General features: G+C 38.1%; 1 protein-coding gene across 5 annotated transcripts; it reads right to left on the reverse strand.

Annotated features, from left to right (window-relative positions):
• Positions 1-1,645: 1,645 nt before the first annotated feature.
• Positions 1,646-14,407, reverse strand: GCP4 (GAMMA-TUBULIN COMPLEX PROTEIN 4). Of its 5 annotated transcripts, none has more exons than XM_078589318.1 (17): positions 14,204-14,407; positions 13,791-14,085; positions 12,956-13,092; positions 11,156-11,254; positions 10,012-10,135; positions 8,995-9,258; positions 8,826-8,906; positions 8,666-8,749; positions 8,213-8,299; positions 6,563-6,618; positions 6,301-6,477; positions 5,974-6,199; positions 4,685-4,773; positions 2,892-3,045; positions 2,656-2,778; positions 2,498-2,573; positions 1,646-1,934 (listed from the first exon to the last, which is right to left on the reverse strand). In XM_078589318.1, exons 1-16 carry the CDS (start codon positions 14,365-14,367, stop codon positions 2,520-2,522), a joined length of 2,214 nt encoding a protein of 737 aa, XP_078445444.1. In that variant the 5' UTR covers positions 14,368-14,407; the 3' UTR covers positions 1,646-1,934; positions 2,498-2,519. The 5 variants fall into 5 exon arrangements, with proteins under 5 accessions (XP_078445444.1, XP_078445443.1, XP_078445445.1 ...); XM_078589317.1 differs by having other exon boundaries at positions 1,646-1,941; XM_078589319.1 differs by lacking the exon at positions 1,646-1,934 and adding an exon at positions 1,952-2,152.
• Between the last annotated feature and the right edge of the window lie 2,427 nt (positions 14,408-16,834).

Below are 16,834 nucleotides of genomic sequence, written 5' to 3' on the forward strand. Positions count from 1 at the left end.
TTTACAAAACCTTCGATGAATTGAATGTTTAAATGACGTAAAGAGGCTGGCAGGCCGGTGGGTTGGCAGGTCAGAAGACTGAGGAATATGAATGCATACTAAAAAATTTCTTCCAAACATTGGGCCAGATCAAAAGATGTGATCCAAACGAAATGCAAAGATCAAATCCAAATTGAATATGATGCGGTCTGATCAAGGTTTAGATTCAATTGTTTGAATGCTCAGTCTGATCAAACATTCAAATGATCACTTTGCATCCCTGATCCATACTCGTTTCCCAAAACCTAAACATTCCAGTGGGCAACGAGGGGTTTAACAACGAGGATGGTTGTTGACATTTAAGACAACCTTTTCATTCATAGAAATATGTCATCATGGTGATGAAGTTAGTTGAAGGGTACTATAGAAGGGGCGGTGCAATTGAAAATTTTTAAAAATAAAAATAAATATTTTAAAAATTCAAAATCTTGGTTTATTAAAATTGTTTGACAGCAATGATGATGTTGACGTTGATGGGTAAAGAGAGTAAGGAGCCAGTACAGATGTGAGATTTGTGTGATCAGTCTGAATTTAGTGTTGTGTGGTGCAGATTGAATCTTGAACCTCATATGCATGCCCCTAGATAAACCGGACCACAACTGTACAAAGACCTATGTGGTTAAAATGTGCAGGTCTGAGCAAATTTGTATAAATGTAATTAATTAAAAAAATAAAAAAATCGTGTTATAGACTAATAGACGCAGATTGCAGCATTCTGGTGAGATTCTACTTCAATTATGCAGGCGGATGCCAGAGTTTCTGGCTCTTGAATCCAGCATTTAAACAGTGAGTATTCGTGGTGTTTCCCAGCTCATTCATCTTATTGTTAGATGGACAATCTGTAGATCATTATGTGAATTTTTTACTCGTATGTAGATTGTGATTATGGATCTAATATCTTTTTTTTGTCATTTTTTGTTCTTTCTTCTTCGTTCGTTCGCTTCTTTATTCATCGTCTTCATCTTTCCCATTCTACTTTTATTCCTTGTTTGTTTAAATGCAAAGATCCTCAATTTCCAAAGGGGGATTAGATCAAAGATTTTCTTTGCTCAAAGCTGATGAACGACTCTTGAATACATTTTTTTGTATTGATAAAACAACACATTTCGTTTCACAAAACTGTATTTAGAATATAAATATATATTGCAATTCATGCCTACGTAATATCTTATATTTATACAACATTTAGTGTTATTTGTTGATTACATACAATGTAATTATGATTACCTTTAAAGTGGCAGATATAAGGAGTCATGAAGTTAAATTTAATATTATCAAGTTATTATAAAATAATTCCTGCCAACGTGATGTCTTATGGTCATCCAATATTTGGTATCTTTAATGAATATATTTATAAAGTAGTGTCTACAAATTCTTCTGTAGTTAATATCGAATTTATTTAGCTATTATAAAAGAATTTTTACCTACGCATATCTTATGGTGATAAAAAAACAAGTACATATTTTAGTATGTATAAAATATATATTTCTATGTACAATTTGCTGGATATCAATATTTATAAATTATTTTCAAAATTACAAATATTAAATTTAAAATTGTGCTTACATGATATCTGATGTTTATAAAACAATTTAAATACTTATTTATTTGTAAATAAAAATCTATCATTTTACGTAAAGCATTAATACAGATAAATTCTAATGACAAAATTTTCACACAATTATACAATTTTGTGTGATGTGTGATGCAAATTTCCGGAGAGCTTCAAACCTTGCACTGGAGGTTTGGTGCGGCCAAATTTTCGCACTTGGTACGAAAATTGGTACACGATAGAAAGAGAGGGAGCGACGGTGACGCCGTCAATGATGACATTGCATTGACAGACTCTTCTGCCTCGTTGATTTTGACGGTGACGTCATCTCCGGCAGTAGTTTCTGAACCCTAGCCCAGCCATTGATACAAAAATAGTCTTTTGAAGGATTTTGATTTTGGGGGTATTTCTGCAAACTATTTAATGGATAAATTCTCCATGCCCCTTATATTTTTTCCTCATGGCAAGAGTGAATAAAGTCATGATACACCTTAAAGGTGGCTCTTCTCTAGTACCCGTTAAAGGGTACAACAGTCTTGAAGGAGACTATAAATTAGGCGCCTAATAGAAGCAATTATGGGTACAGAAATATGAATTATGATGAAATAATCATGGCAAATTATTGAATCAATAAAAAAAATTCTCCATGGTCTTAAATATTATTTTTCAAATGGAAACCCCACCCACTTTAGCATACTTTGATAAAAAACCAAGACATCTAAATAAGCGAAATTAGCTTCTCTAGTGTGGCTATACCAAATTAAGTATTATTTATCAAAGTGTCGTGTTTATGCAGGAAATTAAGATATGAGGAATCTATTTAAATGAAATTTAGCATAGAGGAAGACTAATATTTGATAAAACAATTTTTGACAAGCTACATAATCAAAGGGAAAAATTATGTACCTGAAAGGCAGTGCCTTTAGAGCTAGAGGGCAGTAGGCGGGGTGGGCCGAGACCGGCTAATGTTAAGTCCACGCACCTGAGATAGTCAACGCAGATGACATCACCCGTTGACCTGTGATCTACGTATTTTTTTTTTCTTTTTTGGTTTTAAGACACACCTCAAAGAGAGAGTTGAAGTTGAGGCGCATGAGAAACCGCCTCAGAGACGGAGCTCGTTGACTTCCGGCAATCCGGCTGTTACGGAGGATCGTGTAGAGAGAGTTTGACTTCTTGTTGAATTCCTAAAAGAAATTAACGGCATCGGTTTTTTTTATTTTTCCCATTTTCAATTATATCACGACGAAACGGACATCGTAATTTGTTTTAGGAGAGAGAAAGGAAACAGCACACGTACCTCAATTATTTGCTCCAGTTCGCTCGAGTTTGAGATGCTTTCTTGGTTTTCAACGTTCCAGCAGAACCGCAAGCAGAGTTTCATAATGCTGTTCAATATCCGAGAGATGGACCCAATATCCAGGAAGGATTGTGAAATCAAGGCGATCAGATATCTGAAAATTAAGTTTTTGAGTTCAAATTACAGTGAGAAATAGGAGGCCTTGGTAATCTCAAGTATAGTTCCGGCTCGTCCCGGACGTGGACGATGGATGGGACTGGACGAATTTCGTCCCGTCTGACGTCCAGAGTAAGTTCAGGGACGAAGGACGGGACGGTTTTTCGTCCAACAATAAAAAAACCGTCCCGTCCGATCATACCGGGACGGTTTATCGTCCCGTCCAGTCCTCCCGGGATGAATTTTTGTCCCGAAATTCGTCCCTGACGAAAAAACCCAATTTATATTTTTAATATATTAATATAGATTTTTCAAAGTTTTTAAGGGAAATATGGAGGAGAGGGAATGCAAATGGACATATGTACAATTAATTCTGAGCGGCGTCAGTTTGCACGGCGAAAAAATACAGGGACCTTGATGCAAATTGTCATAGCAAGGCCACATGGCGAGATCTCAACCGTCGGATGTGAATCCGGCAGTTTTTTGTCTACATCCATCCGTCCATTGTCCGAGACCTCTGGACGGATGGTTTTTCATCCCACGGGACGAAAACCGTCCTGTCTGGTGGTCCCCGGGCCGAAAAATCGTCCCGTCAGTGTCCCTGAACTATAATCTCAGGATCAGGATACACAAAGCTTAAATATCAGGGCATGTAATTTGTTACTCAAGGTCTCCTAGGAATAGTCCCGTTAGAATTCATACATGGCCACGTCTTCGTCTTCGTCTCCCATAGGTAACCATTCAGATCATATCAGAAACTTTAATCTTAAATACAGGGAACAAGACTCCACGACAGATACGTAAAAGAGATTGCTGCTAGAAATTTGACAGCTATTTTATTTCGTAATGGATCATCAATCTGGATATGCATGTAGGGAACGGCAGCCGTCATCTGTCATGTCACACATCACGGTGATGGCAACATGATGGATGACGTGACAGTGACGGTGACGAAATTAGGGGTCTGTGACGGTGATGGTGACGGATGACGAACTGGGCGTGACAGTGACGTGACGGTGACGGGGGGGGGGGGCCTCGGACAAGTGACATGACGGGACGATCGTCACAGATGATGGCCGTGACGGATTTTTAAAAATGACCAAAAAGCCTAAAAATCGTCAGATTTAAGCTTTTCGAGAGCCGAGATATTGCCACATGGCATCGCTAACTCAATTTCTTGGCATTTTGCAGAAAAGTTCCTGCATTAATTCGCGCGCGCAAAAGGCTGCCGTCCAAAGATAATTGGAGATATGCCCCTCCAATTCTCTCTCCTCCGCATTGTTTTTTTCCTGTCACACGTGACGGTGACGCCATCTGGTGACGGGGACGCCGCAAACCGTGACGGTGACGCAAACGTGACGGATTTTTCTGAAATCCTCAGACATGTGACGGGACAGTGACGTGACGAAACTTTCGTCACGTCACCATCCGTCACAGATCGTCATCCGTCCCGTCACGTTCGGGGAGTCACGTCCCGGACTTGCCGTTCCCTATATGCATGTATTATTTGAATATAACGATAACAACTCTAAAGGGGTATCTGCAATAGGTAAGTAACCCAGTGGTAAAAACCAGCAGAAGAGAATTCAAAACAAAGGAACCAAGAAAGCAATCAGGGTGAAGAGGAATCAACTTACTCTTGGTGAAAGGCTACGAGCTCAGTGAAATCACTACACTCTTGCACGTGCGCTTGAAGAATGTTCCATTGAGATTCAATGACATCAACCTTGTTTACCATAACATCAGAAAATCAGCAGATGTTTTATTCCATTAGATTCTCTAAAGTTACGTTTCCAATAAAAAGAGAGCTTAACAACCTCATTAACAAGGACATAATTAACATTAAAGTGATTAAAACATGGTATCACATAACTTCCCATAGCAATTAATAAAGTTAAAGGCAACTTATGCCATTAATTTTTTGGTATTTCGGGTTATCTATGGCATAAAATGACTCGAAAAGCTTACAAACTCTAGATTCAGAAACTAATAAAAGGTAAAATGCATTTTTTTCTCAAAATCCCAAGCTATGGAATCAATATAAAGTAAACCTGCGAAAAAAAAGAGTTTCCTGTCTTGGCACGTCTTATATGGCAGGATATTGTTTTCAATATTTTTTAGGCAATCAGTTATGATGACATTTATGCAGTTTCTAAAAATTTCCTGATGTTTCATGGAGATAAGATTCTTCAGACCCATGGCTAAATGAAAAATATCACCGTTAAACAAATTATTCAGGCCTTCATTGAAAGTTGAATCTGATGCAGGGTATCCAGACCAAAGGAAAATATAATAATCTACCGAAGGCTAACTAGTTATTAATAGGGCTGCTGATGGATTGTGCAAATAGTTAAATGTGAAAATTTTCTATGACAACTCTTGTTATTCAATGATTTCAAGGGAGAGGAGTCCAAATCAACAGATAAACAGGACTGGACAAAACAATCTCAAATGGCATAGGCGTAAAGCAGGAGAAAATTGAGGGCTTCATAAATGCAGGTACACTGAAATCTGTGAATATCTGTGGATGCTCCCAGATTTCAGCAAAAACAAAATATGGAAAAAACAATCCCAAGCTAAATAATCAATTTTGAATTCTTAGCTCGAGATAAAACACCAAGAAAAAAGGGGGGATTAGCCAAAACAATGACCATAATCTTCTGTGATTTTTTAACTTCGAGAGTTTCTAGAAGATTCTAAAAGTTCTAAGGGACTCTAGAAGTTTTCTTCTAAAAAAGAAGATTCTAGAATAAAAGAAAATTAAAACAGAAGATTCTTCAACTTACAAAATGCACGACATTTTATCATCTAAAACAAACTGCCAAATAAGTTAATAAGAGAATTCAGAATGTAATCTCAGAATTCCACACTGATAAAAATATTAAACATGAAGTCATCAAAGCATGATTTTGTGCACACACTAGACCTGAATATAAAATTGAAGGTTTCTGATCAAGAAAGCCATATGCTCGCGCACACGCCACATGGGTCTGGACTGCTGCTGTAACATCTGGGAAATAAAATAATTCTTTCTATCTTTACGATATCCAGCGAATTCGAAGTGATTCTGTTGCATAACTGCAGCCCAAGATTTTTCAAGCTCCATCTGAGTTCTCTTGAGTTGGAGTAAATATTGAAAAATACGGCCATATCTGAAGTTTTGAGGATAAAATTCGTTGTCTCATCAAAATTGAAACATTAACATATTATTGAGTTACATGACTTAGTAAGATCTTTCAAAAAAATGACTTACTTAGTAAGAACATCCTGAGTGAAGAACATTGGTAAAGGCCAGTTGAGAGAGTAGTCAAGAGAAATACAATCCCAGCCATCAAGGGACCCCTCTGATGAATCAGTGCCTTGAAATATCCCTAGCTTCATTCCAAAATCTTTAGGCCCGGTCCCCTCATTGCTTCCAAAAGCCGGCATCCTACAGAGAAGTGTGCGATAATCCGTGAAATGTATCACTGAATGGAGATCTGTATCATTGAAGGAAAATAATAATAAGATCAAACCTTATAGACACTCTTGAAAAGTATTTATCTTCGTCACTGATAGTTTTAAGAGCTGCCTGCATCACGAATTCAAAGAATAATTTCCTGCTTCTGCTGTTCAATATACTTTACAGTCCAAACTGAAGTAGAGACAACATTATTAAAATCAGAATTTGTCTTCTTTGGTAGCTATGAAGTCTTTGGGTCTCAAAATATACTTTTTATTCCATGCACTCCAATTCAAGGGATCTTTAGAGAGATTAAAAAGGATGGAAGAGGAAATTCTCTAAATTTAGGCTCTACGATCATATTAGTCAATTATCTTATCTGTAAGGTTCTTCTAACACAGTACAATAACTACAACAGAAAAAGGAGAGGATTTTTTTCAACAATAAAAGGATACAACTTAACATCACAAATTCAACGGAGGAAGTCCACAATATATTCTACTGAGATTCAGAAGACAAGCGACTGTCTATCAACGGTATAATCCATCGAGATAACGTGGTATCCAGGCCCTTGGTTACAGAATCTCGAAAAATAGGTAGAACAGAATAGATTTGTTTAGGGTCACTTAAAACTTTAAAAGGAAGTGGAAAGATGAAAGATAATAGGAGGGGATAATAAAGCGATTAATTTGTAAAATACAAATAATGAAAAGAATAAAAAGCTAAATAGAATGGAGGAAAGTCACAGCTACAGTGAAAGACAGAACTCAATAACAAACTTTTTTGTTTCCGTTAACCTTCTTTTTTATCCTATATGGACCCTGGATTGAATTTGTTCGATCAGAAGAACCGAAACATAAATCAATTGAATTTGGGAACAGTTATTCATATCTTAGGAAATATTATTAGTAATAAGGTTGAAGAAATCTTTCGCAGGAGACCAAGATGACAGTAAAGTTATGAGAAAAGATGGAGCATTGAGAGCTTTAGCTTATCTCAGAGCTGGAATTGTTTATTCTTCCATTCACCTTCTCCTGATTATGGAAATGTTGCGAGGATATAAGCCAGCGAAGAGGGGAAAACGGTGATATATCACAAGAATAATCATGTCCGCGAGTACAAAATGACAATAACTGGAAACTACACATCTGGTTCCTTTAGGGCCCCGAGGAAGATTCCTTCTAATTGGAGGACACAATAATTCACAAATTAAGCATGCAAAGGGAACACTCCTGGATGGTGGCTGCTCCCCAAGGCACCAAGAGTGCAAGATTCATCGTATATCTATGATGGGATTAGTCGTTAACAAAAAAATTATGGACCCTAAAGTCAGCCCCAAAGAATCATGGTACCATATTGACCTGACTCCAATAATTGTATGGGATCATCGACAGGCTCACTACAGGTTGGCATTTCCATCATCCAGGCCTCTCACTTCTGTATGAACTAGATTCTGGTTCCCAATTGTCTCACCCTCCTTCTGGGTTAGATTCCTTTTATTGCTCCTCAATATGACATGACATTAGGGGAGGGATAAGACATTGGAGTTCTGTGGACATTGGAAATCAGATATTATAGATCAGAGTAGGGTAGGAAATGAAAACGATAGACACCCAAATGTAGTGTACAACTTCTGTTAGAGACAGATGGTGAAAAACTTCGCACGCGCACACTGGCAAGGTTAGTGGAGACAAGATTTCAGAATAATGGTATAGATATTTACCAGCTGAAAGGGGACCATTAGATCAGCTTCGGCAGTGGACTGGCGAGGTGGCAACTTCATCAGTTGACGACTCTCATCTAGAAAGCACTGTTTCAATCAATAAGAAATTCTACTGAGAGAGGATACATATATAAAGCGTGAAAATAAAAAATTTTGCAGACAATAGGAGAAAGAAGTTTGAATCATTTCTTTCGCCTCAAACTAATCTTTGACATAAGCTTAAAAAGAAAGGCTAACATGATTTGTGTAATAATATTTGTCCAATTTCATCGATGTCATATTTACAAGAATCATCCACAATACCTCAACAAATTATGCTGTGGCGTGTAATGCCCGCTCTGATTAAAACATAAAAATAGAACAAAGCGTAAACAAATCCATTGACAGGGAAACATTGCAAGAACATCACAACAGTTGGTTGTGTAATATTTGGAGAAAAGAATAGCGACTCACCTGGAAAAAATCTCCTTTGGCCAGGAGAAAATAATCTTTGAGAGCTTTGAGATGTCCATTGAGGTCAGCACGTACAACCACAAGCTGTGAAAATAAAAGATAAATGAGTATAAATTAGAAGAACATGAATTCCAAGACGACACTAAAAATGTACACAGACCTGCCACAGGTGATTAGCAGCAATTGTACGGATAGAGTTGACAACTAACGTAAACTTTCTGCTTTGAAACTCACTCAAGTCCTGAAGATAATGAAATAACCGACAGTCACTTTATAAAAAAGCCATTACAACGGATCCGCATACACAGAAAAATATAAAATTTCAAAACCTTTAATTCTTGAAGCATGCCTTCAATTTTGTCCGACTCGGACTGGGGGAAAAGTTCGCCAGCAAAACTCGGTGTTCTAGTTTCTTTCTGGAAAGCAAAGTTCCCAGAAATGCCTTGAAATTTGTTGGATACCTTATAACTCTGCTGATGAACTAGAGCTTCACGAAATCTGAAAGAACTTGGATTTCTGAGAACTGTTATAGCTTTTCCGGCAAAAAGTACTGATTCAGCAGTGCGCATGTCAATATGTCTCGGAAGCATGCCCTATCCGCACCAGAACAAACAGTTCAGATATTCATATGATCAACATCAGTTGAATACTGTATCTAGATTGCATAATACACGCCAAGGGTAAAATCATTTCCCAGCTGTATGTTATGACGCGTGAATTGTCAAGAAAGTGATTACATTTGATACCAATTTCAGAATTTCAGATTTTCATGTTTTTTTTAACTTGAAGAGTCCTATCATTAAGAGAAATGAAGACAGAGCCATTCCACGAACACATCAGAACCTACATGAGTAACAGAGTCGACATGTGTCTCTTCAAGATAGGAGGTGCGAAAAGGTTAGTATCTTTTCCCCCCAAAGAGGGTCTATCGTAATGCTTAAACATTCATTGAAGATACCTGAACAAGGAAAGCTAGCAATACGTACAAAATTCAAAGTACGAATTCATATGCAACTAGTGTGAATATAATAACCTATATTACGACAGTCAGAACTTGACTCTTGGGTCCCCGTTCTAACATTCAAATTCCTAGCGCACTTTTTAGAAGTTAAAAGGATCCTCTCAGACCAGCATATAAAAAGAGGCCAGAAACAACAACCAAAACATTTTTCTTGAGTTGACATACGTCAAACTGTAGAGTGCTAAGAGTAGTAAAATGTCCGAATAGTGAGTCCATGTATTGTAAGCTTAATGGCAGCACAAATTAATAAAAACTACACAAAATTTAGATCAGCAACAAGGTTTTTAGTAGGGAAACAGTGAAAAGAGCGATATCCAAAACATACCAAATTTATATGGAAGCCCAAATTCCAATCGCCATAAGAAGCATCAGTGGATGTCTTATCAATTGATCCTGTTCCACTATCTCTGTCAGATGATTCATTATCCGGACCATCGTTATCTGATTCTCTACAAGAGAAGTTGAAATCCAGAAAATAATTACAAAAAAAATTAAATCATTCAATGAAAGTAATCAATTATCTAGTGGTTCCCTTAAATGCAGCCATTTAGAAGGGAAAAGAAAGGGAAAAATGTTACCAAAATCCAGCACATTTAACATAATGGGGCAGAACTGAAACGATTTCTTATGGCCAAGGCAAAAACATAGAAGAAAACTTGATATCCCCGGAAATCCGCAAGGAATAAAATCCTTCCACCATTCCAAAAGATTAATCAAGTGACGCAATACATCGAAAGCCTCAGGCCCACCAGCCCAGGGGACCAAAAGCCCAAAGGCGCGATCTCTATAGGCCAATGGAAAACTTTAGACAAACCCGTAAGCCTCCTATTACCTGATTCTAACTCTCTCTCTACATCCTCCTAAATATGTTCCTGCGTCCGTGGATCATTGGAATGCATCCTTCTTCAAGAGTTTTGAGCGTGGAAGGGCAAAAATGAGGGCATAATATCCAGCGAGGCCGAGGAAGTCCCACAAATCTATGAAAGGGATAGAGTGGGCCAGTTAGTCTTGGTTCCAATCTAATGAGTTCCATAGCCTAACTTATCAAAGGAAAAGACTGAGGAGATCCCATGGGAACACAACTCATGCGAATTTAAACGGAGGCAGAGCAGAAAAGAGGCAGCTCTCGAAATTTCAAGAAAGGCCAGGCAACTGAGGGGCAGTCGTATGCAACTGAAGCTGGAGGCTTTGAGATTCTCATTCGTCTAGAGAAAGGAATCTAGATTTGGTCTTTTAACTACTTATTTTATTTTCTTTGAATTTTCTTATTGACTCTTGTATCTCCACTGGGGTTTATCTTCCTGCGCATTTGATAGATCCCCTTTGAGGATCATACCAGCACAAAAATGTGTTAATTTAGTCGGCAATATTAGTCTAAAAAAAAAATTATCCTTCATTGGATCATTACGCTGAGACATGAGGGAAAACCAAAAATGTTGAAATCGAAAACTGATCACAAGAGAAAATACCTCGCAATGAAGAATTCTCCATGCTGATCTTGAAGAATGCCATAAACCAGCCAAGAGGTAAGTTGATGATAAAGCACTTGATGCCCATGCCAAAGAAGCCTATGATTCACAAATTAAGGAAAATAACTGACTTACAGTGACTGTTTTGAGTCGTCAGATACGACGTGCGACAAATAATTATTTGAATCATCAAAATAACGAAGCATAAGAATTATCGATTGCATTAGGTGTTTCTAGTTGTAGTGCAGATACAGGTACTGTTATGGGACTGGCTTTACTTGAAGAAATGGAAGGTGCATGCGAAGAGCGTAATTTGAGAAAATACCACATCAACATGAAATTTTAAGAACTTAAAAAGAATTCTTTTGGTAGAATTAATCTACATCCCACTCGTGATGCATCCATTTACCGTAGTTATAAACGTAAAAGGACCCAGTATTATGGAGGTAATAGGCACAAGTGGAAATGTAGCTCGACCATCTCCTCTGTCTGAGAAAAATCATTCAACCAGGGAATGACACATCATATGTGCAACTCAGCCACTATATTATGCGATTCCCGGCAGTTGCTATGGAATGATAAAGATTGTTCTACAACCTTAGATCATAGATAATCCAACGGGGGCTGATAGATAGTGCGACCTGAGTGCTTGATGGACTGGGACATTGATGTCCATTAATTATAATGATACAAAACGTCTATTAACGGGTTAGAAAGGAGGTAGGAACATTGTGGCTATCCTGCAACGAGTTTTATAACAAGACTTTCCCCCCTGGAGGAAAAAATGAGGACACCAATTCGTTCATATCTTCAATTTGTTCATTTCGCTCCAGAAAACATCAGAAGTAGACCTCAGTGATAATCGAACAAGTCGTAATTTTAAGAGGCAAAGCTTTGCTGTTTGCAGCGGATTGTACAGACACTAAGATAGAGTCGTCTTTTCGGTTAAAGTGCCGAAAATTTTTCTTCAACTTAATAGAAAAGACATTCTTTTATGAAAGATAATAGAAAAGACAATGGAAGATAAAAGGTTCATCGGAGACTGTGGAGGTATAAAATGTGAGCCATCGGGGACTGTAGTATACAAGTTTTCCTATGTTGTGGCATAGAAACATTGTAATCATGACCCAAATTGCATGAAAGTTGTGCAAATGATACGCATGAAATCACTAAAACGAGGTTCTGAGTAACCAATTTCTAGATGCGCATCTCATGAAATCCATTCTCAATGAAACATGAAAGAGTTTATGCCTTGATTACGTATTTAAAACAATAAGTCGGTTTCACTTAATATGAAACTCAAAGGTCTAAAAGAATTTTTGTCTTTTAGCCAGCCATTAAATAAGAAAGAAGAATAACCAAAACATTGAAACGACAATAAATTACTAACCGACACAAGGACACAAAGTACACCACATCTTTGGATTAACTTTGTCTAGAAGCTTTTAATATGCAGGGCAAATATTTCACAGCAAAAAACAGAACCTTATTGACAAGGCTTTATAATCAATAGATCATCCGCTATAAGGTAAACTAAGAATGCTTAATACAATGACAATTCTCTTCCCCCAGTTAAGCGCTTGTAAGACCAATAGAGTCTCTTGTTGGTGCCCTTCCGCGGATATTTGCTCTAAAAAAAATCATTAACAAATGTAAAACAAATTACCTGCCATTGTGAGAGCGTTTATCATTTGGACTCCAACAGCAAAAGTTACCAGCAAGGAGAATGATTGAAAACCAAAAGATTATTGAAGGAACCGAAGTCATAGAACGGTAGAATGAACAAACAAATAAAGATACCTTTGAATGCAAGATTGAAGCTCAGGCATACCACAGTGACATCTTTTGTGAAGAAGATCGAGAAGTTGCCCCCCTCTAACGTCATCCCGCTCTATTTCCACGATGAGCTCATGCAGAGGAGGCAAAATTGCAAGAAACTGGAGAATAAAAACATTGAAAGTTAAATCATTTTGCAGAAATCTAAAAAAAAAGTTTCTTTTTTGTGGCAACAAAAATTGAAAGATGTCACACTGTTCTCAAGGATGTAATAAGGGACTCAAGCCGAATATTCACTAGCAAAATGCAATAGCCACGGTTCTTTAACGTTCACTACTTTTTAATTTGCAAACCAGACTTTCTTACTAATTATTTGTTTCGACGATGAATATGCCCAGGTTCAACCATTATTTTATGATATTAAACCATACAGTGTTTGGGTCATATTTCTAAATCAAGATTGAACTAGAAACCCGAATACTGATCCTTCCTTAGAAGTAACAAAAACCATTCGAGCAGATGCTAACGATTTAACAGAACTTCAGCCTAAATGGTAACCAAAAGGAAAATAACTCAAAGCGAGATATATAGATGACATTATGGATCGTTCAGATTTTCCTTCCCTATGTTTTATCATGTTTATCGGCGTTGTAAACACGCCCATAAACAGACACGGAGGATGAATAGACCATCCGATGCGTGGCCAAATCCTCAATATAACGTGACCGAGCAAGATTAAACCATCACTTATTGGTCGTGGCACTGAGACAACATCTTGCAATAGCAATTGTCGGATATATGGGGGACTTTATCATCAAAATACCTGTCATACACATCAGCAAAAAAAAACAAAGCGTACCTTGCTCATTCCCTGAGTAACAGTAGCCAGAATGGGTTCGGGATCTCCCAGAAGCCTCTGCTCAAGTTGAAGAACAGCAGCTCTGTACGCTGACAGAATCTCGACAACTCCATTGGCCACAGCCCTGCGATAGGTACTTGGGCTACTCGATCCACCGTTCAAAGACCCTAAAGCAACACCCTTTCGACAAACACCTTGCTTATCCACAACGGAGCTCAAGTTTCGGCACGACGCCGCAAACCGATCGAGCTCCCTATAGTAAAATCCCAGAGGAAGAAGCCTTTCGATGACGCATCTGCACGCAAAAACACGATTCAAGCAGTAATCAGGGTATAAAATCAACGATGCGCAAAATTTCCGATACATCTAACAAAAAAATCAAATTCTAGCAAAAAAGATCGATGATCCGACACCTCTCGGACGGGTGAATGAAGGAGATATCCGCGGCAAGCCGAAATGTTGGAGAATCGTCCGAGATTTCGGAAGCGAAGTTGTCAAGAGGCTCACGCGGCGCCCTCACGTCGATCACGAAGTCGCCGGTGTAGCCTACCAGCGCCAAGAGCAGCTCGTGAAGCATTCGATCTCGCCGCGGCGGACCGCCCTTTCCACAAAATTCCCCCGCGAAAACAAGAACTGTTGAGAAAATGGCTATTTATAGGCGCCGTGGAGGCAATTTCCCGCCCTCTGTTTTCAAATTGCCCGGCTCGAACCGGCTCAGAACGCAGCGGTTCGGTTCAACCAACCGGTTCACTCTTTAGCTTCTCAGCTTTTCGATGATGATGATGATGATGATGACAATGCCGATAAGGGTGTTACTACTGTAAGCCATACTTAGCGTCTCAGCTTTTCGACGATGATGATGATGATGATGTTGATGATGATGACAATGTCGATAAGGGTGTTACTTCTCAAAGCAGTACTTAGCTTCTCAGATTTTCGACGATGATGATGATGATGTTGATGATGATGTTGATGATGATGACAATGCCGATAAGGGTGTTACTACTGTAAGACATACTTAGCTTCTCAGCTTTTTGATGATGTTGATGATGATGATGACAATGTCGAAAGGTGTTACTAATGTAAGTCGCGTGTGATATACATTATTGATTATCAACAGTATATGTTATCCCAAATATTAGGAATGCAGACGATATTGGATTCGGATTTTGGATATCGACAACCGGTCTTTTTCTGTTGCTGAATGTATAACAGTTTTGAATAATGTTAGGCGGATATCGATGTTGAATGCTGATATCATTTTGCAGACAACGACTATAATGTCAGCACAGATTATGGATATTCTGCGGAATATTGGAAGATTTTTTGGCTCCAAAATAGTGATTTATTTATTATGTATTAAAATTTATGGGCTTGATTTTTTTAATCATCTATGAATAAGATATTGATCATAATACATATCACGGCCAATTCAAGATGTGTTGCTTGATCAATTGGAGTCAAGCAAAGACTTGCAAATATTTGTTTCAAACAAGCCTGAATCAGTTGTAATTTGCTCAAATGAGAATGGAAGAACATTGGTTGTGGTGTCTTTGTAAATAAATTAAGGCATGTCATTGTTGTCGTCGTCAGATTCAAAGCCAAAGTTGATGATGCGCACACTTGAGTATTGTGGTTTCTTCACGAGGCATTATGGGAGCAGTCGCACGCTCTAGCATGGTATACGTTGAGGTTGGGCTTTCACCTCCTTGACTCGCAGCATGCAACATGTAATGAACTCCATGGTGCCTATAGGATTTTGCATAAGATTTAGATAGGAAGTAGGAAGTTAAAATATTTTTATGCGTCAAATACCCATGGTCCAAATAGTGTACATGAAGCTCGAGGGACTACCCATAAATAATGAAAAATATGATGGAAGCATGCAATGAATGAAATAGAATATTTTCTATAATTTCAATCATAATTTTGGACAGGCGTTGTGTCCCCTACACGAGGCTTCGTGAACTACGGCGTAGGGTCATTGTCTGAACACCCTGTCGCTCAAAAGCTACTTGACATCTGAAATTAATAAACAATTATTGGACAACCCATATACTAAACATGAATAGTGATGGAAATATATGTGGATGGCAAGCCAATCACACATTACATATCTTGTTCCATGTTCGTTAATATAACATATTCATTATAGTGCGCGTCTGATGCTTAAAAATAGTGATGAAGACATGATCGGACTTAGTGAATTGTGACAAAATATTAATAAGGAGATCACTAGTCTTTGAGCATGTTATCTAAATATTCATATTCGAAGAATAGTCGAGAATGACACCAAAATATTCAAATAGAATAGCACTATCTAGCCTCACTCATATGATGAGTATCTAGCCTCACTCATACGAGGGCAACATCATTCTCCACTATAATTTCTCGTAGTATGCTAGTTTTGTATGCGAGGAAATGTACGTGGCCATGAATGGCACTCACTCGTCCTAAAATAGTCTCTTGTAGGCAAACAATGTGGATTAAGTAACTCTCTTTGTGAAAGATTCATAAGGCGTGATGTCTCCAACGACTGACTCTCTCGACTAACTCACATGGTCTGTTGCATATGAAAACAAGCACAATAGGATGGCAAGCTACTTGAGAAACTCTCATTGTTCACGTAAGCTATTTGTCTGGCTCGCCCAGTCGTGAAGCATGCAACCCTTGCATCAATAGATCATCCCTTTGAAATAGCTCATTCTGGCATCACATACTCCACTGTGTTGAGAAATCAAGTGATGTTAACCTTGGCTTCGATACGTGTCCGACAAAGATCAACATAATATATCAGCTTCTTTGTTTTTCAATGAATAGCTCGAACTACTATACGCGCTTTAGTCGTTATATCACCCAGATAACCGATGCGTCTATGGAACAAGTAGTCCTCTTCCACTCTCTCCACCTCTGATTCACGATCGTTCAGGTTGAAAGTCACTCTTATATTTTTATCTTCGTCATATACGGAAGTCATAGTGGAAGTAATAAAACTATTCGGTGCAGGTTGCACAATGATTTTCACTAAGTCTGACGCATGGGAC

This window comes from Wolffia australiana, chromosome 17 (genome assembly GCF_029677425.1).
Source record: "Wolffia australiana isolate 7733 chromosome 17, ASM2967742v1".
Taxonomy (NCBI): Eukaryota; Viridiplantae; Streptophyta; class Magnoliopsida; order Alismatales; family Araceae; genus Wolffia; species Wolffia australiana.